Consider the following 23,245-nt stretch of genomic DNA (forward strand, 5'->3'; position numbering starts at 1 on the left):
ATCATAAAACGTAAAGATAGCACAATGGAGAACAGCACACCAAAGGTGCAGATCAAAGCGATGCCATGCTGTCATGAATGCACAGGGATGTTGCTGATGTAATTGCTGTACCAGGCTATTGTAGTGTCTTGGGCTGTTTTCATTGTGGGAGCTGTTACTTTTCTGCATCCTGACTAACACATGTGGCTCTTTGGTCTCCACCTGCCTATGAAACTGAAATTTGGACCACAGATGAGGAACCTAGAGCGGAATTTTTACCTGACACTGCATCTAGGACATTGTCTTCCACTGTGGAGAATAGAGCGCCTGAATAACAGAGCCTAATGTCTTACCAGGAAGGAGTGTGTGTAATTGTTAGAGTCCAGGAACTTAGGAGCTAAGGTTTGATTGTTCTACGGCAAGCTCTGCTCATTAGCCCTTTTCCTCTTTAAAGTGCTGGCCTGACATAAGCTAATTAATCCCCACAACATCCCTGTGAAGTAACACACTTTATAAATGCGGAAACCACGACACAGAAAAGTTAAATGTCAGACACAAAGATGACACACCAAGTCAGTGTTAAAGCCAGGATTAAAACCCAGCATCTCCTGGCTCCCAGCCCTAGGCTTATTCCATTAGATCAGAGACACACACGATAATAATTACCTCCTATAATGGGCTATTGTATGTAAAACACTGGGAAATCGTGGGATAGAAAGTGCTGTAGAAGTGCTGACTGTTAATAGAGTAGCATAAGGTTCAACTTAGAACTATACTTTTCCCCGTTTGTTCTGAGCCTTGGGTGGATTTTATTTATTTATTTGTTTGTTATAAGTTTCTATGTGACTGGCAGCAAACAGGACATTTTTCCTTACATGAACTCTTTCTGAGCTATCTTTTTGTTATTGCCATAGTGCTTTGGAGGCTGCTGTTTCTCTGGGTGGTGAGGATTTGATCCCATTCTACAACCTTTTGGATGGCGGAAGAGATGGTGAATTCTTCAGGGTAATTATAGTCACAGTAAACATTGTGTGGTAACAGCTGGTTAAAATGTTAGAATTAATTTATACAGGACTGACAAATTTGGGGGGTCCAAATCTGCTTTAACAATAATTTCACTGATATGCCTTTTAGTATATCTTCAAAGAGGCTTATGTGCCATGCATGTTGAGAAACTGAACTTTGTTATACTTCATTTGATTTTCTCTCAGGAACTGGAGGACTATTTTTACTATGCACAGCTGCGCAGTCAGGGTATTGATGCAATGGAGACCAGACAGGTGTCAACACATATTCCCTTGGAGGAAGTTCCATTTGTAATGAGAGCAATGGGGTTTTATCCATCAGAGGAAAAGGTTTGTTTTTTTACCAAAGAGAATTATTGTGTTTACAGAGTATGCGGTCGGCCAATTTCTGATCTCAGTCACACAGGCTAGATCTGGAATAAATCCATGGATTTTAAATGTATTTAGTCTAGATCTATATTAGTGTAACTTTGATCAAAATCTGGCTCTGTATCTTTTTTTAAAAAATGTATGGGACAAAGTAAAGATTCAATACCACTAGGGGATTGGATTGCTCTGGGGCTTGGTAAAAGGAACCTTTCACCTTTGGGTTGGATGGACAAATCTAGCCCAAGTCAATGGAGTTCAAAAGTTTTCATCTGTCAGGTGTTTGGTGGCCTCAGAGAGTAAGTGCTCACAGCACAAAAATCACACCCACAATTGGCACTTCAGAAGAGAGGTTGGTTGCCTCAGAAAAGAAACTGAAAGTATGAAGAGTGGATTCTCCTTTCATCCTATAGCGCAGGGGTGCTGAATCAATGTGTATAGTTGGGGTACTGAAAGCCATTGAACCAAATTGTAAACCCTGTATATGATGGAAACCACTTCAAGTCAGGGGGTGCTGCAGCATCGCCCGCACCACTAGTTCCAGCACCTGTGCTATAGGGGGTCCCTCCAGGTCAAATTGGGGCCCACCCTGAGTTTCTTCAGCTTGTGTTAAGTGTTGTTATACACAAAGGGGGCTTTGGAACTTTCAGCTCTATATACTGACTCATCCATATAGTATACAGCCTCTTATTTTCCTTCCCTTTGTGCCTTATAGTGATGATGAGAATGATTTTACATAGAGAGAGCACCTTTCACCTGGAAGGGACTTCAACATCCTTCACTAACTGATAAATGTTTGACTTAAATTCCTATGGAAAATCTCTCAAAGTTTTATTTGTCAGGTCACAGCAATGGGGAGCTTTTTTTATCAAAAATTTCTCAGGAGTTTTAAGCCTCAAATCCTCTTTGTACTGTAGCTAAAGATAAATCCCTTAATAAGGCTGATGATTCTTATCCTATTGTAATAGTAGTTCTGAGGCAGTTTGTATTTACACATACCTAATTTATAGCACTGCAACCTGGCAGAAAGGAAATTAAGGTACCTGGAGCAGATGTATTGACTCTGTTGCAAGGAGGTGTAAATTACACCTCGCAGGGCCAGCCTAGTCCCTTCATCCAGGAGAAATTCTCCCCTGCTGGGGCTCCATAAGAATTCCAATGAAGGAGGCTGCACTGAGGGAGTGCCACCCCACCAGCCCTGCAGCAGAAGGATCCAGCAGAAGGAAAGTTCTGGTCACTTTTCATCAATGCAGCCTTCCCCTAGCAGACTTTCCTTGGAGCTCCTGGAGCTGGTAGAAGTTGGTCTAATCTTGGGATGAGCTGGTGCAGTGTCCTGCTTTGGTACTATAATTTTGTACATAGTTAGATGTTTTCCTGGGCTCATTACCTTGGCACCTCCTGCTGGTAGGGAAGAAGAGAATGTATTCCTCTCATGAACAGTTGCTAGAGGAGGCATGGGGAATATCTCCTGAGAAATAGTCTGTAAGAAATTAGAGGACAGCATTTCAGTCAAGGAAACTACCCTGAAACTAGACAACCTATGATCTGCTTCACAAAGTAGGTAGGACAGTATTAATTCACAGAATGAAAATTCTTCTCTCTCCAGAGCATTTTATTAAATAAAAAGTGAGAGGGGAAAAATCAGCATGGAATCCACTAGCAGGAGCTCTTGGGAGTTGGAGAGTTTTTCTTTTGTAATTCACTAGGACAGGGATAAAACTTAATCCCAGATCAGCTAGAGCTGAGTGAAATGTTCTGTTCTTGCCCTGCATGATATTTGCCAGGGCGAAAATATAAGTCCATGATTTCCATCTTCTCTGAGCACCATTCAGTGGAAAAACTTCTGACATGAGGACAAAGGCCCAGGGCTGAATGCAAAATCCTCCCCAGGGGGAGGCTTTGCATTGGCCTGCCTTCCTGGGGAGTAGAATGCTTGGTACGTGTTGGCACTGGGAATTCTCCCAACATTTAGCTGCATTTGTAACTGTAAGGAGGCTGCTGCCTCTTTAAACATGAGCACAATGAAGGCATGGAACAGAACTTGCCTTTCAAACAAACATCTGCAAGGCTGCATGCCACTCTGACTCACAGCAGCAGGCTTCAGGAAAACTGTTAAACTGCTAGTGACAAAGAGGCAGGCACTGCCTGACTGCCCAGTAGATGGACTGCTGTATGAGTGATACAGGGAAATAAAGGACAGGATGTGGGACCCTTTGAGCAAAGTTCAGTCCTCTGCAGTTGCAGAGGGCCTCAGAGGCAGTTCTGCTGCACAGGATGAGTGGGTATTGGGAGTAGGGGTGGAAGGAGGAGAATTTTGGAAGCTTGTTCATGATGTGCATACCCACATAGCCAGCTGCGTGCGTGGAGACTTCCTGCACACTGGTTTGTAGCAATGTGGAGTCACCATTTTGTGGACTCACTGTCCATTGTCCCCAGAGTGGAGACACAGCTGCACTGGGGCTGCAGTGAGGCAGCCAGAGAATTGCTCTGCCTTCACTGCATGGCTTGTGGGGGAATCATTCCTTCCCCCTCTCCTGTCAATTGTTGGATACATCATCTCATAATGAAAGATTTCCCCAGTATATTACATCCCAGAAGCAAATGCTTCTCTGAGAATAACAGAAAGACCCCAGTGTATTGTAGGAATTGTACTGCTGGGATTGATGTAATTTTTATGTGGTAAACAACTTCTTTAAAGAGACACCGTCAACTAATCTGAGGCTAGATTCTAATCACAGTTATAGTGGTGTAAATCCAAAGTAAATCCAGTGACCCCAATGGAATTATTCTGGATTTATATTGGCATCCCTGAGATCAGAAACTGGTCCAATGCTTTAAAAGAAACCCGCCTTGTATAAGTGTCTTTTGTCTTGACTTTTAGATTGAGGACATGATAAATGAAGTCAAATTTAGTGAGTATGTGCACACTGGAAAACAAGTTACAAATATCAATTTAGGGGATTTTATCAAACTTTATATAAATCATCGACCAGCATTTGGCCTGTCAATGAAAGAAATACAAAATGCCTTCCAAGTTCTTGGTTATGGTACTGAGAATGGAGAAATCGTTATCAACAAAGGAGACTTACTGCAACAACTTCAGTGCAGAGGTGAGCATTTTCCTAACATCAGTTTTATGTTTGCTTGTTCTGTCCTTCATTTCAAAAAGTATCCATTGCAGTAAAAAGTTATCCGGAGACAAGTTTTGATAGGTGGCATGTTACCTCATCTGTCTTAGAATTTTAAATGAAATAACCACATATGTTGTCTCAACTCAGTTGTATCCTCCTGTTTGGAAATTGCTGCACGCTCCAAGTATTCTATCTGCTATCTGAAGAGTGTGGATCTTGGAAAATATTATAATGCCATTACATTCATTGATGGTGTGCCCTCACCAGGAATACTATATTCTGTTTAACTCACACGATCTCCAAAAAAGTACTAGTAGAAATTGAAGAGAGTCCAGAAAGGAGTGATGAAAATTATTAGAAGTCTGGAATGACTTCATATGAGGAGAGATTGAAAAGATTGGGATGGTTTAGTTTAGAGATGAGGTGAATGAGAGGGAACGGGATAAAGATATTCAAAATTAATGGCATTGGCACAGAGAAGGTAAATTAGGTACTTCTATATTCCCTCTGTTATTATAAGAACAAGACCGTACCCAATTCAGCTGAAAAACAGCAAATTTAAAATGGATAAGAGGAAATACTGTTTTAACCCACACATTATCAACCTGTAGAACTCATTGCCACATGGTGTCATTGAGGTAAAGGCTTACCAGGAGGTTAAAAAGGATTAGACACTTATATGGACGATGAGAACATCCACAGATACGTGACATAGGATAAAACATTTTTAAAAGGGATACAAATCCTCATGCTTCAGGGCATAAGCCACTGACTGATGCAGGTTAGGAATAAACTCCTATGTGCAGGCTATTCTGTAATAGTTGACTAAATGTTTTCTTGCACCTTCCTCTGAATCGCTGTGGTGCTGGCCACTGCCAATAGACCCCTGATCTGATTTGGAAATTCCTGTGAAAAGGAATAGAGTGAAAACTGCTGTAGGTGCAGCTCGGCTCAACAAGCCAGCTCCAGTAGCCTTTCCCCCGCCCAGAAACCTAATTTGTATGCCAAAAACTCATATTGTTCACAAAAACAAATTTCTCTTGGATCAAATTTCTTGCACTGTGATCATGCATTTTGAATGGTGGTACTGGCTACACCTTGGAGGAACCCAAACCATCCTATTTTGTCCTTATGCCATTCTTGCTAGATATGTTTATGCTGAGTTTGTGTTAATGATGCTGTGAGAAAGCTTAGAGATTGTGTTTTTGCTTTATGTGTATAGGGGAGCATATGACAGAGGAGGAGCTGGCAGAGTGTCTCACCACCCTGTTGGGCATGAATCCAGAGGGTGGGAGATCTGAGCTGGGCATCTATGATCACTCAGGTACAGGATTAATATTCTATGAAACACAGAAATAAGATTGCTTCAATTCCTTTAATATAAGAATTAAACTGGAAATCCTATTAACCTTGTTACTCCAATAGCTGTTAAAAATGTTCAGCTGGGATTGCAAAATATAGTCACAGGGCCAAATACTATCCTTGGTCCATGCACTTAGCTTCCACTGATGCTGGGGAAAAGTTCTACTGCAGACTGAAACTCATATATATTTAAATGGCCAGTGAAATATAAGTGTCCTTGACTACATTACCTTACTGTTTATCTGCTGTCTAGAAATGGAAACTGGAGATATTTGCTGGAGGCCTCACCACTGTTGTGATCCACGGGCAAAGCGGAATCCTATCATATACAAATTATTTTCAGTTCCTTGCAGAGTTGTCCATTGTAATTGGAACCCCTGACTTCTGCCATGTTCATGCAGTTTCTGAAATGAGTGTCCCAATCCCTAAAGGTCTACAATAACATCCAGTTGGGATTTTCCACAACTGATATATGCCTACTTAAGGTGCATCTCCTGGAGGGAACAACTTAGTGGTGTAAACCCCAGATTTGAAATACCTGGATTGCTTGGAACCCTAGATTCAAATCAAATCACAGCAGGATAGAGACAGCCCTTTGTCCTTCCGAAGTTCTGTGAGTGCTGTGCAGTTTATTGCATGTGGGTCTTACAGATGAGCTCTTACTAACCAAGCACCAGTCCATTCTGCATAGATGTTAAAGATCTCAAGTCATTTTTTATAAGGATCTGGGCCTAAATATGTTCTTTTATGCCTAAATTACTTGAAACGGAAAATGGATATTGTTATTAAAGCAACTGAGTGGAGTCTGCAGATATCTGAAAAACAGTATTCAAAATACAGCATGTTCAAGATGGCTTTGTAACCATCTTCAAGAAAATCATGGATAAGTAACAGGAAAAAAAAGCCATGCAGGATTAGAGGAGTCAGAGATGGAATGGACAAATATAGTGCTGTAGATCATTTAGTTTAAATCTAGTTCTCAGTGGGAGTTGAAGGTGTACTGCACCTCGCAGGATCAATGCCTTTGTTTCGTGACAGGGGACCTATTAAGTATTAAACTGATACTATATAAGGCCCCTTTCATGTATTTTTGTAGACATTCCATACAACACACTGCTGCTGACAAGTCCTATTGATCTGGAAACCTGATTGCTTTTGGGGTTGTTGTTTTTTGTTCCCCTCCAGGTGCAGCAGCTTTGATGGAAGAAGAAATTCCAGAGGAAATCACAGCAGAGATATTTACTGCTGATATTCTTGGCTTACCTACTCCTGAATCAGATGAAACTGAGACAGAAAAAAATTATGAACTCACGAGTAGCATAGAGTCAGCAGAGTCATAGTTGCCACAGAGTTTGTAGTTTTTTTACCCAGAAATGCATTTTCTGTAATCATTTTTTCTCCTCAAACACCTGGGAAACTATATTTTTGTATTTATTATAAAATAAAGTGAACTAAACATTCCTCAAACTCTACGATGTTTCATCAATTTAGGGCGTGTCATAAAGCTATGGGATTAAAACACTTCACAAAGTCTGGGCCAGTAATCACGCAGCAGTGCTACCATGGGGGAGTTCTGAGTTTGGAGATCAAGAGGAAGCAGCTTACTCTGTCCCTAGGAACACCATGTATTGTCAATCAATGACCTCCAAAATGAACACACCAAACACAGGATTGGGTTAAGTAAACTTGCTGCTAAAATTGACATCATGGTATCAATCACAAATGCTTTCCTGAAGAGGTCTCTTCAGAGTGCAACATTACGGTTTTGCTCTTAATCCATCCATCTAATGGTCCAGTGGGCCATTAGGACAATCAGGGATCACCATGGCATAAGGATGCAGGAAGAAGAGTGAAATATGAGATGGTACAGTAGCTCATACTCCCCTGTCCTGGGAGGAATCCTCCTGTGACTGGTAACATTAGCTTTAGGGCAGGTTTACACTAATGGTGTAATGCAAAGCTGCACTAATACAGTCCAGTTTCAGCATATTACAGGAAAAGTTTATTCACAAAAACTTTACAGTAAAATAGCAATTAAAATTAAGTGCTATATCTGAATATACCACAGTGATGAATCTTAGTGAAGGGAGCATTCTATTTTGTGATGGATTAAAAACTGGGCTTCCATTTTACTCCTAACAACTTTGTATTTCTTTTTGGGAGTGTTAGTTCCAATTAGTAGTGTAATACCAATGGGAGAGTGTCTTACTCTGTGTTTGTCTAACAGCATAATGGTACCAATGCAAATTGCTGCAGAAAGATCAGTGAGTTGTTGAACTCATTTCCTTCTTTACAGTGCCCCTCAGCATTGATGGGTCTTTGCATAATCATGTAGCCCCTTAAAAAGTGTTCCACTCAGTGGTGATGTTTATTGCATGGAGATTACTATTATACATCACAGAAATAATTATAGTTGTGTTAGTACATATAGCAAGGTGTATAGCTAGTTGTCATGGCAGTGAAGAGATAAAGGTCAAACAACACAAATCAAAGTATTACAGGGTGTGTGACAAAGATTTCCTGAGGAGGTGTTGCTTCATATGACCTGCTCTCCAACCAGTTTTTTTTGCATATATGTACACACACATGTACATGTGTTGGGTCAGATCCTCAGATACCATAAATCATCAGAACTCCACTGCAGTTATTAGCGATACATTGACTTACACAGCCGAAGATGTGGCTAAGTCATTATGCAAGGTAACCTATTTCCCCTTGTTTTTTCCTAACCCCCCCGCCCCCAGACGTTCTTGTTAAACCCTGGATTTGTGCTGGAAATGGCCCACCTTGATTATCATACACATTGTAAGGAGAGTGGTCACTTTAGATAAGCTATTACCAGCAGGATAGTGGGTTTGTGTGTGTGGGGGGTGTGTGTGTGAGAAAACCTGGATTTGTGCTGGAAATGGCCCAACTTGATTATCATACACATTGTAAGGAGAGTGATCACTTTAGATAAGCTATTGCCAGCAGGAGAGTGGGGTGGGAGGAGGTATTTTTTCATGCTTTGTGTGTATAAAAGATCTTCTGTACTTTCCACAGTATGCATCCGATGAAGTGAGCTGTAGCTCACGAAAGCTTATGCTCAAATAAATTGGTTAGTCTCTAAGGTGCCACAAGTACTCCTTTTCTTTTTGCGAATACAGACTAACACAGCTGTTACTCTGAAATCTGACAGCTTAAGATCTGGCTCACTCTATCTTTTTGTATTACACAAACATTTGTATGTAATGCCCAATGAACTGGATTGTTAAATATCCTTTTCCTATTGTTTTATAAATCACGTAAGTTGTTGAAAAAGAAATATAGCTAAACAACAAACCGCAAGTCTGCAACATAGTGTCATAACTGTTTGCACAAGGGCTAAATCAGAAACTAGTCAATCAAATAGTCTATCATCCATAAGAGGATGCACTATAGGATTCTCAAAGATAAGTATTTAGTGTAATAATCACACAGTTTAGGAACAAACGGATCTAATATTATTACTGATTGAGCACCCTCTGTGTACTCTGCGCTACACAAATACCTGCTTATACAAAGATGTGATCCCTGCCCTTGGGGCTTACAATCTAATTTGGACACGGACAATAAGGCTCAGACATACATACAATAATACATCACAGGATGGTTCTTTAGCTTTTCAGAGAGGAGTGATTCAGTGCGCAGAGGCTGGCAGTCTTATTTCTAATCCCAGCTCTGACATTAACACCCTCATTTAGAAAATTACCCCCCTGCCTCACTTTCCCTACCTGTAAAATATTTTAAACTTCTCAGAATCGTTTTGAGAATCAATTGTTTCTAGAGCTTATTATTATCATCAAGCTTTCTAAAGGCTGGGGTTGTGTCTTTTGGGCACATATTTGCATATTTATATTACAGAAGTATTTACAGCACTATATAAACAAATAATAATTCCTAAAAGTAGCCTTCACAGTCCTGCAATTTATTTCCGCAACTTTGTTGCCCACAGAGGGAAGAGAAGTCAAGCCACAGTATTTTGCAGCTCTCCATCTGAGATTGTCAAAACTCTTTATAAACATTAATTCATTAAGCTTCCCAACGCCCCTCTATGGTAGATCAGAACTGCTATCCCCCTTGGCGGGAAGGAGGGGTACTGAAGCGCTGAGGTGTTAAGTGACTTGCCCAAGGGAAGGTCCCACAGTGAGTCCAGGCACAATTAGCAACACAACCCGATCCCATCTCTTCTAATGATTAGACCCCCACACTTCCACCCAGAGCTGGGAATAGGACCCAGGAGTCCTGGCTCCCCGCGCCCTGCTCTAGCCACTGGATGTCACATCCCCCTCCTCGGGCCAGCAATAGGACTAAGGCCTGGTCCCCTCGCGCCCTGAAGCGCTTGGCAGCCCCTTTCCCGCGCGCACGGCCGCGGCGCTGACATCTTGGGGGCCCCCGCCCGCGCGCCAGCCCCTCCCGCGCCCCACGAGCCCGGCCTGCCGCGTGCGGCAGCTGGCGGCGGCTCTGGGCGCTTGCGCAGTGCGCGAGCCCTGGCGGGGGGCGGCTGAGTCTGGGCGGAGCCGAGCGGCGGGACGGAGCATTGTGCGTGCGGCGCAGCCAGCCGGGCCGGGCCGAGCTCCGCATTCTCCGCAGCTGCCGCCGCCCCGTCCCCAGCAGCATGTCGGGCCGGTCGGTGCGGGCCGAGACCCGCAGCCGGGCCAAGGATGACATCAAGCGGGTGATGGCGGCCATCGAGAAAGTGCGCAAATGGTGAGCGGGCCGCGCCGGGCTCCGGCCCCTCCCCCGGCCGTGCCAGCCGTGCCGCTGCTCACCCCCGCACGGGGCCGGAGCCCGCCGGGCGGCCCGGGGCGGGGGCAGGGAGCCGGCTTCACCCACAAGCCATTTCGCTCCTGCGAGTCACGCGAAGGCGGCGTGTGAGGGGGAGAGCGGCAGATAGACACACAGGGCTCCATTGTGCGGCCGAGCCCCGGCCCGCGTCCTCCCCGCTCTGCGGCCGAGCCCCTGCCGTCCCCCCGTACCTCCCCGCTCTCTTCCGAGCCCCCCGTCCCCCTCCCGTCCCCCCCCCGCTCTGCGGCCGAGCCCCTCCCGTCCCCCCCCGCTCTGCGGCCGAGACCCCACCCTCGTACTCCCCGCTCTGCTGCTGAGCCCCCCCACATCCCCGGATCCGTACCCCCGGCCCTCCCCGCTCTCTTCCGAGCCCCCCCCCCCGTCCCCCGATCCGTACCCTTCCCGCTCTGCGGCCGAGACCCCACCCCCGTACCCCCGGCCCTCCCCGCTCTGCTGCCGAGACCCCCCCGTACCCCGATCCGTATCTCCGGCCCTCCCCGCTCTCTTCCTAGCCCCCCCCGTCTTTCGATCCGTACCCCGCCACCCCCGCTCTGCGGCCGAGGACCCCCCGCACCCCTCCCCGCTCTGCGGCCGAGCCCCTCCCTTCCCCCAATCTGTACCCCCAGCCCTCCCCGCTCTCTTCCGGTCCGTCTCTAGGCCCTCCCCGCTCTGAGGCCGAGCCCCGGTACCCACCGGGCCCGCCTCTACCCCGCCGCTCTGCGGCTGAGCCCCCCGCCCCGGGGCCCATGTCCTCCCTGCTCTTGCTCCCTGGCCCCTCCTTCATTCTCTTTCCCCCTCCTGCCCCAAACCCCACTTGTGTTGTCTCCCTCGCCTCTTTCAGCTCGCCCTCCCATCGCCCCCTGCTGCCCTTGGTCCTAGTTAGGTACCGTTGTTGTCCCAGTTGCCGAGACCGTCCCGTGCGATCGATCTCTCCCTCACTCCCCTTCATGCTGCCTCAGAGTGTATATCTCCTCCCCCCGGGATCCCATCCTAGGGGCTCTTGCAAAGTAATGGGGGTGCGGGAGTGAATGTAGTGATTTGTGAAGGGGGGGTGTCATCCCCCAGAATCAAAGAAAAGCTGAAGGGGCCGGGCAGGGAGTGGTGCATGGATGGGAGCAGATGTAGCAGGCATGAGTCAGACCCCCACTGGCCTTAGTCCATTGCAAAAGAAACCCGTTCTCCCTTCTCTCAAGGGATCAGGTTTTAAAAAGTATTATTAGTGTGGATCTTTAAGGAAACACATTTGAAATGCTTTGTAATGTTGCAGAAATAATAATTATCTTAGTGTGTAAATGAAAAAGGTGTTGAGTTTATTTTTTTTATGCTTGAGAGTTGGGTGAAAACAAATACAAACAGGATCTTGTATTAAAAATCCCAATAGGCTTTCAGTTTTTGTTTTTTTGTTTTTAAAAAAGCTTCAAAAATCACACATAAGCAAATCAGATGTGAACGAAAGTGTCTTATTTTAACATTCTGGTGGTTTTAAATCCTGAGTGGAATTGGAGAGAGAGATGTAATTGGTACTTGAATTTATTTTAAATTACATAATTAAAGGTTGTACCCATAGTAAAATAACCCCCTTTTATTAAACCTTAGAAGTGTTTTGGCATTTTATGCTTTTCTCTTTCTTAGTTTTATTATGAAAATCAACATGAAGTAGTTAAACAATATAGTAGAACAGTTATTGTAGCACAATACACAGTCTCGGTTTTTTGGATGGGATAAAGAGCAGTGTCAATATGACTCAGGAAAGAGTTACTTTGTTCAAACAGCTTGACCTTGTCTGTTCAATAGCTTTTGTATATCTATCCTAAAATGTCTTTTTTAAAATGTATAAAAGACACAGTAAATCCCAGGGACCAGTTTTAATCAACATAACTCATATATTTTGAATAGGATAAAATGAAGGTTCCTGTTTTGTTTCGTAATTTATAACTTTAAATTGATTTAACAAAATAATAAAATATAGAAATAAATCTGCATTTTTCTCTTGTTCTCTCCCTGAACTGGATTGTTGCCATTTTAGAGCCCTTGAACTCTGTGAATAGGCTGGTTGGCTTGAATCGGACAAAGAATCAAAATATGTGTCCATAATGCAGGGCTTGAGAAGGGGATTTCAAAGTAGGAATCCATCTATTGTGTTGGGAGCTGAAGCACTCGGAGTGTTATAGTTTGATGATAGTACAGAGTTCCTGAAATAATACTTCTACTATGTATTTTTTTAATGCTCTTTGTTGACTGGCTGGTTAGTATTGAGGGGTCAAACACAATAGGTAGAGATGTGACAGCACTTTCTCTTAGTGGTAATGTAGCTAGATGCTTGTTTTTTGTTTTTTTTTTTTAATTTCCTGATATTTCTTTAAAGAGAACTGGTACTTGTTTCCTTTAAATAATACTATGCAGTGTATAGGAGAGACAGGAGTTTGACTGTGCTTGGAGAGAAGGAGAGGCAGGAGTTTGATCTTTTCTTCATGGCCAACAAATTAAAATAAGAGAGGCTAATCTTTTTTTGGAAGTATTTTCTACCATCACAGCAACTGTGCACAGATATTAGCCTGGCTTGTTGTACCAAGAGTAAAGATTTTAGGATTCAAATGGAATTTGTAAATTTAAATCCTGACAGGGTAGATTGTTTAAGGGTGGCCTTACAGAATTACTGAAAGCACTTATTCTGACCATTGCCAGATTTATTCATGTCACTTCTTGCATGAAAGTCTGATGAGTACTTACCTAAACCACATTTTTCGCATGAAATTGTTGGAACTCATTGTTTTGTTAACAAACCTCATGTCTCTTTGTTCTTATTTCTCATCCCCATAGACCATGTAGAATGGAAAGGCACCGAGACATTAAATGTTTTGAGTTTATGTGACTTAAACATTTTTGAGAAGCTTGTTGTGAATTATGAGATTTATACACCAGCCTCACCCACACCTTGTCAAGAGCTACATATGCAACTTGCAAGGAGCGTGAGTACCACACCTAATTTGTTATAACTGGGAACAATTTGTTGCCATTCACATCTTTACTGTGGAAATGCAACCATTGGAGATGAAAAGTCCCAGCGTGAGTGCTTCCATTTCTTGGATCAAAAATGGAGCACTACGTAGTGGGACTGTAATAACATAACATAAGAATATAAACATAAAAATGGCCATGCTGAGTCAGACCAGTGACCGGTACCAGATGCTTCAGAGGGAATGAACTGAACAGGGCAATTTATCAAGTGATGTAACAGTGTGTGCACAATGTGCCCAGCCGTTTGATTGCGTCATCATCAGCCAGGTGGAGAGCTGGTAACCTGTTGTTGAAATAAGTTAGTGGGTACCCGTCAAGGATACGTGACATAGTCTGAAGTTGACTGCAGCTGTATTGCGGGTTATTAGAAAAACCCCATTTAAAGAGATGGGCCGAACAGGTGCCCTTTCCTATTTGAAATTGGGTCGGAGATGACCTCAGATGTCTTGGCAGATCAAAACCTGGTGGACAGATGGTTGGGTCAGTGGTGAGAGACTGATTAACAACTGTTGTCACTGACTTCTTGTGCCAAGCAGATTCCACCGTCATGTCCTGTGGTGGCACAAATGACCATAAAAGGCGTCTAGAAGACAGGTGAGCTGGAGGGTGGTTGAAGAGGTCTGTGTACAAAGGCAGGCTGCTATTCTCGTGGATCTTGGCCAGCAGCCTGACAGATGCCTTCTCACAGCGAATTTGTGGTGGTGCTATGTTATTAAGTATCGGTAGCCATGACAATGGAGTTGCCCATAAAGTCCCGGTAACAATACGGGGTTAAGATCTATGTCAACCAGCCTTGTGTGAGATGAGCAACACCAGACAGGAGCACAATACTCTGCTGTTGAATAGCAGAGGGCAAGGGCTGATGTTCTAAGCATCCGAGTGCTCGTGCTCCAGGTTGTACCAGCCACTTTTCTGAGGACGTTGTTCCAAGTGTTGACTTTGGCTGCAGTCTTCCTCAAGTGGTTGTGGTACATTAATGACCTATCCAATATCACAGTGAGGTAAACCGGGTTTGGGTCATGCTGCAAGCATTGGCCATTGAGAAAAATGTTTAACTTGTGTGTTGCTCTTGCATTATGCAGATAAAATACACTAGAAATTGTTTTGGAAAAGCTTGGCTGTGGTCAGCATCGACTGTGATAGTCTGCCATGAGTTTTGTATCATCATTCAAGATATTGTGAATTTCTGAGGAAGATTGAGCTTGGTAGCTGCAGTAGATGTTATTGGCATAGATAAACTTGCGCAAGAATGTAGCTGGCAGGTTGTTGATGTACACATTGAACAGTCTCAGTGAAAGAACTGAACCTTGAGGAAGGCCGTTGATCTGACACTTCCAAGAGCTACAGCAGTTGCCGATGTGTATTCTAAACCTCCTGTTTTGGAGAAGAGCTCTACTATTTTGTCCACCCAATACAGGGCAACTTGAGAAAGTTTAAACAAAAACCCTCTGTGCCAAACTGTGTCATAGGTGGCGGTCAAATCCAAGAAGATTGCTGCCATCTTTAGATTTTGTTGAAAACCATTTTCGATAAAGGTGGTCAAGGCCAGGACTTGATCATAGGTGCTGTGTCCTTTCCTGAACCCTTCCTGCTTGACCTGCAAGACATTGTCCAAATCTGGAGTGATTCATTGCTGGATCAGACTCTCAAACACCTTGAAACACACTGACAGCAAGGATATGGTGTGGTAACATGACACATTGTAGGGGTCCTTGCCTGGCTTAAGAATAGCAATAATCTTTGCTTCATGCCAAGTGCGTGGTAACTTCTTCTCATTAATGACCCATATGTAGAACTCAGTAAGCCACTGTGATGCCTTTGGTCCAAGGTGTTTGAGGAGTTCCACCAAGATGTTATCATAGCCCACTGCTGTGCCTGGCTTGATGGAGTTAGGGCCCTATCTAGCTCGTTGACCATAAATGGCTCTGGTTGACTCTTACTCACATTGTGATGTCAAAGTAGGCACCATTTGTTATATACTTTGCATTTGAATCGCTTCGCCAGTGGGACCTTTGCTTCCCACAGAAAATGGCTTGCAACCTCACTGGGCTTAACCTGTGGATGATTTTGACCTGGAGGTTGTTGAGCAGCACCCAGCTGGCGGATCAAGTTCCAGCACTTCTGACTGGAATAAATGAAGTCAAGTGTCTCTCTAGATTCCTTCCACCAAGTGAGCCTGGCTGCATCCAGGTGGTCAGCAATGTCCGAGTCGCCAGATAACTTGAATTTCCTCAGCAAGTTTTGGCGTTTGGCACTCAGGCAGGGAGTGTAAATTGGATGACAGCCCTGTAGTATAGCTGAGCATGCCGCTTTATAAATGGCTCCTTGGAATCAGCGTCAGGCTTCATCAACTGGCATACTGTGCAACAGAATTGTAACCACGCTAAGTTCCAGTGCGTCACAGAACTTTTCCCACTCTGCCTTGCAGAAATTCTACCAACGCTTGGTTGAGCTTCGAATGATGGGTAGCTGAAGTCCGATGTGGATAAGTGATGGTCTATGTTGACTGCGAGGGAAGTTATCAAGTACTATACCGCTCACTGGTTGTGAACAGCCGTCTAGTGAACCGACCCTTGAAAGGTCGGGCGAGTACTCTTTCAACCATCTAGTTGAAAGAAATGCGCCACATTGTTTTGCATTGTGAATTAACATGAAGTCATTGTTAGTCGCCCAATCCATCAGCCATTCACTGTCGTCATCTGGATCAGCATACCCCCACTCAGAGTGGTGGCTGTTAAAATCACCAATGAATATTGCTGGATTATCAAGTGTTGGAAGGACCTGCACACACTCAGTGGCTTAAATACGTTGACAGTCCTAAAGCCATCAGCCTGGTTCACATTGTAAAAACTGGAGGAGGAGAGTGGAACAGCATCAGATATGTCGGAGCGTACATATGTTGCATGGCCATCTTTGGCATCTGGAGTGTGAGAAATTAGGTTAAAGCCATTTACCATAATTTCCTGCTTCACGAATTGCAACATGAGTTCCTTGCTAACAGATTTTGTCAATACTGTGATGAATAGCTAAGGCATTAATGATGCTGCGTTTGGCGGCTGAAGAATTTGAAGCACCAGTTCAAGGGCTTGAAAGTTGAAGGATGGCGATTATATTGGGGTTGCGGTCAGATGGCACATGACCAGGATCCATCAGCGAATTTGGTCCACTGGTTGGATCATTAGTTTGCCCAGCCTAGCCCAGGCCAGATACTGATGAGGAGTGCAACATGAACACTGATCCATTGCCCCCCTGTATTGAGTGATACATCCCCTGTCAACCAGTCTCATCTTCCAGCAATCAGAGGTTTAGGGACACCCAGAGCATAGGGTTGCATCCCTGACCATCTTGGCTAATGGCCATTGATGGACCAATCATCCCTGAGTTTATCTAATTCTTTTTTGAACCCAGTTATACTTTTATTGTAGTCTGAGTATTGCACTCATGTATGAAAGATGAGTCCAGGAGCAGGTCCCTCTGCCCAGACAATGGCTTCTATGCACATTGTCCCCACCGTATGTAACTAAGAGGTGAGATGGTGCACTGGGCTCGTTACTGGGCATAATATTGGTGCACAGTAACTAATATTGTGTTATATGCACATATGCTCATTTTGGGGTTATTTTTTCACTCAGGCAGAATATGTCTGTTAGAAAATATGCGTGGTCTTAGACTGTAAGCTCTTTGGAGCAGGGACTGTATCTTCATATATGTTTGCAAAGTGCCTAGCATGGTGAGGACTGGATCCTGACCAGTGGGTTCTGGGAATTACTCTAATACGGCAGTTCTCAAATTATGGGGTGGGTCTCCCAAGGGAAACATGGGAATATGTCAAGGGAGGCCCAAGCGTGTGCCTTTTTGTTTATTTGGTTGGTTTTTTGTTTTGTTTTTGTTTGAAGAGCTGTGGCTGTCAGTCCTGAATGGCTGGGACTTGTACAGAAGGACTGTGCACACCAAGGAGGGGGGGAAAAAGGGGACAGCCTCCCCCGCCCCCAGTTCCTCACTGGGAGGCAGCCCAGACATGGACTCTCCACCCCAACCCAATCCCTCACCAGGAAGCAGCCTGGGCTCAGGCTCACCTGGAGGTGGCAGGGCTCTGGTAGTGAGCCCCTGGGGACATGGAGGGCGGGCAGTAGGGCAGCTGTGTTTGCTGTGAGAAGTGTGCTGCTGTTGGCTTGGCACTGCCTTCAGAGCTGGGTGATGGTATATGTACTTGGGGGTGTGTGTGTGTGTGGGGGGGCGTAAATAACTACAGACACAAGGAGGCCCCGATCAAATAAGTTTGAGAACCAATGCTTTAATACAACTGTTATAGTAATAATAAAGTTGTTCACTGTGAATGGTTTTGATCTTTGAGATTAGTGCAGCTTACTCAATTAGGTTGTTTCAAAGCACTGTATCAATGGGCCTATATTGTAGAACATCCTCAAGTATATATCTGAATAGGCATTGCTGCTGTAAATATACATTCTGTGCATGTGACTTTTGAATACATGGCAGAAATGCTGACCATCCATGATGTTACAAGAGACAGTCTCTATTTTAGCCAAAATATTTATAATTTTACAATGAGCCTATCCAAAAAGTGCCTACAGTCCAATGTATCTTAATGGATTTAAGAGGCACATCTCTTTTTGTCTCCCCTAATGTGCATTTATAGCTTTCAAAGGCTGAGAAGCATTTGTAGATTCTAGGTAGGATCATTTAGGACATTTTATACCATTCCAAGAGTTTGGTCAAAAACTTGGCAGTTTCTGCCATATGCCAGAAAATATTGGAATATTTTACTTGATGAGAGAAAGAGAGAGTTTAAATATCATCTGCTTATTTATTAAATATATTTGTATAATGCATATCACAGGATTTTGGGGGGCAAGATATGTGGTTTAGAGTGAGGCAGAAAAATAATTCACAAGTATAGGGAGTTAATATTCCATAACTCATCATTTCCCACATACACACCAAGAATATATAGGCAAGAGGAGACTGAGCCAATCTCCTGGTTTAGGATAGCGCACTAGATCAGGAGTGAGGAAACTTGGGTTCCATTTCTAACTGCCATTGAGTTGCTATGTGACTTTGGGTAAGTCATTTAGCCACTCTTACCTCATTTTACCAAGCAGTAATACAGGGATAACGATACTTTACCTCCTTTTGTAAAGCATTTGGAGATAATGGATGAAAATCATAATAATAGTAACAGGCCGCTATCTGTGCCTCCATTTCCCTATGTGTAAAATGAAGATGTTAATATTGACCTCCTTTGTAAAGTGCTTTGAGAGCTACAGATGATCAGGTGGTTGTATTATTATAGAAGTGCTCAGTATTTATTATGGAAAAGTCTGGCCCCACAACAAAGTCTTTAAATGGGACACAGACTAGGAAATGTTACCAATGTGTGTGAGAGCTAAGAAGCAAAGTAACTCATTTGTTGATGAGGAGTTTGAGAGATCATGGTGCTCTCCCAGGTCTGGTGAAGAACCATAATATGCTCTAGCTATAGATTGGCACTTGTAGGCATTGCCACAGGAGCATCTCTGTTCATTGTCTCTCCTTGTACTGTACAAAATACATGTGCTGTTCAACTTTCTGAGGTTGAAAAGATCAGTTACAGGTTTTATTGCTGGTACTTCTTCCTTAAAGTAGATTTCCCTATACTTTATAAGAATTTCAAAACATTGGCTTTTGCCCTTTCCATTCCCTCCCTGAAAATGAGTGAGATCTGGGGTTTCTTCATGTGGCACCAATAGGAAACCTTTTGCTAAAGCAGTGTGAAATGAAACCCTAACCATGTGAAATTCACTTATTTCAGGTATTGTTACAAACTTTAAGCTATATTCTGGCTCTCCAAGGGACACAGCACTTTAGAGGAAACCTGGTTCAGTTTGTAGAACTTGGGCCAATTTGTGCTTTTGTATCAAAATTCAGATGCTCAAATAAACTGGTTAGTCTCTAAGGTGCCACAAGTACTCCTTTTCTTTTTTCTTTTTGTATCAAAATTGTATATAATCTGTATATTGACTGCAAAGCCTGGTGAATCTCAGCTATTTTGACTGAGTTTTGTGTTGCATGTTGGGGTTTGTTTCAACCTGAAACTGAAAATTCAGGGTTGAGGCAGAGAAAATAGGTGCTTATCCACACAGATCAAAATTAAAATGTTAGCACAAAGCTGACTCTAGTTTTGACCAAGTCAGAGGCATCTGAGACTAATTCAAGTCCTCTGGAGAATCAGTGGACCAATGGGTTAACATCTTGCCAACATTTTCCCACCATTGCTAACATTATTTCAGCTCCACCAACATTGGGAATGTTGGGAGCCCTACCATAGCTATGTGGCTGTTGCCAGAATTTGACACTATATCATCTAACCCTTCACAGAGCTTGCTGGTTAAAATGCTGGCAAGTGTTAGATCCAAGCTAGTGCTTCCAACATTTCTAGTACTGGTGTAGTTGAAAGGGTGTTAGCACTTTCTCTAGTATAATCAAGTCATCTCTTTGAGATTTTGTAATGGTTCATAGTGCCCCTTTCATGTGGCTGAAGTAGGTTGTGTTTTGTGGCTCATTACATGTTCCATTTTGAGTCAGATTCTACCCTCTTATATGCATGTCCCACTGACTTCAATGGGAGTTGCACATGTTTATATGAGGGAAGAGTTTGGCCCATAATAAACATACCCTTCAGATTAGTGCAGTCAACAAGAGCCATCTTTGCAACTTGGGGAACTAATAGACTCTGCATAAAAATGGATCCTTAGGTATGTAAGTTAATGGGGGCTTTTGTACTGAAACACAGTTGGATGAAGAACATTTTGAACCAAAGGACATGTCTTTGGTCAGTATTTTTTTCCAATCACTGATGCTAGTCTTGTGATTGTTATTTCTTTGTATTACAATTGGGTCGAGAGACCTTTCTGCTAGTCACTATACAGACATCTGCAAAGTCACACCCTGAACTCTAAAGAGAGAGCCTAAAGTTGAAAAAATATTTTCATTTATTTCAGTTTTATTTTGTGCATTTGAGAGCACTTTGTGTGTCTAATAATGGCATTTTCTTTCCCATTCCCCCCTTTCTCCTTCTGCTTGATCCCACAGGGAAGTCATAATTCTGTGATTTTCACCAAACTCTGTTGCAATGCAAGTGAGTGTGATGTGATAAATTCAGCATTATGACATCATTTCGTGACCATCAAGAGAAGATGGGGTATGCGGGAGCTATCCTTGTTTAAACACACATTGTTTTAATAAATAGCAGACATGGTAAGAAACTGTAACAAGTGGTGGATTTCTTCTACTCTGGTCTATCTGAAAGCCTCTTTGCATAAATGGCAATGCTGTATCTGCAGCAAAGGCTTTCAGTTCTTGTTCTGTTAAACATTTTTGTTTCTGATGTTCAATGCTAATACAAAAGCCCTCTTGACATTTCATGTATCAATGTAATACATGGTATTCTGTTTCATCCATTAGAGCGTTGCATTTATATATGCAATTTGACGCTGGGTTTTCTTTGAGGGCTTTGGGGTTTATGTATATAATTTTTGCATAGAAAGTCTTGGCTGTTTAAAACTAGACCTTGAGTGATTATGTAACTTAAGTTCTAGGGTACTGATGTGACTGTGTCTACGCTAGAGAGCTTACAGCGGCACAGCTGTTCCGATGCAGCTGCACTGCTGTAAGATCTCTCGTGTAGCCACTCTGTGCCGACCGGAGAGAGCTCCCGTCGGCATAATTAAACCACCCCCCCCCCAATGAGTGGTGGTAGCTATGTCGGTGGGAGAAGCTCTCCTGCCAGTGTAGCGCTGTGCACACTACCGCTTATGCCGGAGCAACTTACATCACTCCGGGGCATAGAATATTCACACCCCTGAGCAACATAAGTTTTGCTGACATAAGTGGTAGTGTAGACATAGCCTGAGACATAAACATTAAATACTAGTATTCATTTTAAATTCTAAATATGTACATATCTGTTGCTGTCTTCAAAATATAGTGCAAACCTTTAAGGATCACTATCAACCTAAACAAAATAATTTAGACCAAAATGTGATGCCCTTCCACTATCTGATTGTAAAGCCACAAAAATTGGCAAGGACGGTTGGGGGCAATTGGAAGTTAGTGTTTTTTTGTTTGTTTGTTTGTTTTAAACAAAATAACTTTCAAGATGAATATGGGGAAACTGAGACAGAGAGAATTGACTTGCCCAAGGTGTCAAAGCAGAGCAGATACAACTCAGGAGTTCCTTGCTTCTAGTCCCATGCTCAGTCAACTACTAGACCATGCTACAGTTCATAATTCATACAGCATCTAGCACACTGTGGGTGCTGTTGGAAACACAAATGAGTATCTTATGTTAATTCAATCTAATTAAAAGAAATGCTTTAATTAGCAGATCAGAGTGATTTTCTTTTCACACTAAATAACATTGAGGACATCAGAATACAATTTGAAGTTTTTGAAATGGGAATATGATTGATATTGTGGATAAAAACATTGTAGGAAGTACTTGTAGTCTAAGCATTCATTTGTACTTATAAATTATGAAGCTGAACTCTCCTGCCCATTCTCTAGATTTTAAAAGGTATCTGTTAGTGTTCGAAACCAGTTAAATTTCTTGACTTGTTACAGACTTTACAAAGTTTACATTGACAGGTTAACTAAGAGTTTGTTAAAGAAGCTTGTCTTCTGCATTCTTATTAGTACTCGTGCTCTATAAAGCTCCAGTATTGCAATCACATTTGTAAAGTGAAGTACGTGAGTGAGTAGTCCCATTAAGTTCAGTGTTATTGCTCATATGCATAAGTGTTTGCAGAATTGGGGCTTTGGTGTTCTTCCATCAAAAATTATTATTTGTGTTGTGTTTCTGTTCATTACTGTTAATTTAAATCAGAAAAAATACTTTTTTTGGTTGGAGGTTATCAAAGGTTAAAAATACTGCTTAGGAAGCTTAATAGAATTGAAATGTCGGGGCTAATTTTTATACTAGAAGGAAAAAGTTACTAATATAGGTTTCCTCCTGTGTTCTACAGTCTGTCCAGTGAAGATGCTGCTTTGAGGCTGCATTGAGATGCTAACCAGGTACCTTGAACTTTTGGTTTTCCAGTGCAGCATCTCTAAGTAATATTTTGATATAGGAGAAGACTAAAAAACCTTGAGACTAAAATCCATTCTTGTTTCCATAACTTCAGAGGCTTTCTTAACTAGAGATGAGTTTAGATTGTCTTGTATCCTTAAAACAAACAAACCCTGTATCATGAGAATCTCTTTACAGGTTTGTTCTCCTTAGCATTTGCACGCTTGTATCTTCATTGCCATTTTGATCATGTTTAGGAACAGAATTCAAACTGGGTTCCAGTTAAATTGGTTTCTGACATGCTTTGGCCAGTTGGTGTGAATGAATGGGTGGTGCTAAGCCACATTTAAAAAACTGTGATCTAAGAACTGAAGCGGGAAACCATTCAATCTGAATCAGAGTTTAAATCCTGTTTTTAAATACAAATTTCAAACAAATGTCAGGGTAGACAAAGCCAACATTTGTTACCAACGTGCCATAAATAGTTCCTTTTC

General features: G+C 42.9%; 2 protein-coding genes across 13 annotated transcripts in view; both read left to right on the top strand.

Moving 5' to 3' along the window:
• CFAP251 (cilia and flagella associated protein 251) overlaps positions 1-7,272 on the top strand; it is a 30,966-nt gene extending 23,694 nt beyond the window's left edge. For all 6 annotated transcript variants that reach the window (XM_074972771.1, XM_074972768.1, XM_074972769.1 and 3 more), the window contains 5 exons: positions 894-984; positions 1,191-1,334; positions 4,252-4,480; positions 5,724-5,825; positions 7,049-7,272. In XM_074972771.1, coding sequence (XP_074828872.1) covers positions 894-984; positions 1,191-1,334; positions 4,252-4,480; positions 5,724-5,825; positions 7,049-7,203 — 721 coding nt within the window. In that variant the 3' untranslated portion in view covers positions 7,204-7,272. The remainder of the gene's footprint in view (positions 1-893; positions 985-1,190; positions 1,335-4,251; positions 4,481-5,723; positions 5,826-7,048) is intronic.
• A 3,100-nt stretch (positions 7,273-10,372) lies between these two features.
• Positions 10,373-23,245, top strand: part of BCL7A (BAF chromatin remodeling complex subunit BCL7A) — a 30,248-nt gene continuing 17,375 nt past the window's right edge. For 2 of the 7 annotated variants that reach the window (XM_074972505.1, XM_074972509.1), the window contains exons 1-3: positions 10,490-10,591; positions 20,777-20,941; positions 22,708-22,756. In XM_074972505.1, the coding sequence (XP_074828606.1) occupies positions 22,746-22,756 (11 nt within the window). In that variant the 5' untranslated portion in view covers positions 10,490-10,591; positions 20,777-20,941; positions 22,708-22,745. Of the gene's footprint in view, positions 10,592-20,776; positions 20,942-22,707; positions 22,757-23,245 lie in introns of those variants that run through there. The other 5 variants (XM_074972503.1, XM_074972504.1, XM_074972507.1 and 2 more) reach the window with 4 other exon arrangements.

This window comes from Natator depressus, chromosome 15 (assembly GCF_965152275.1).
Source record: "Natator depressus isolate rNatDep1 chromosome 15, rNatDep2.hap1, whole genome shotgun sequence".
In the NCBI taxonomy this organism is placed as follows: domain Eukaryota; kingdom Metazoa; phylum Chordata; order Testudines; family Cheloniidae; genus Natator; species Natator depressus.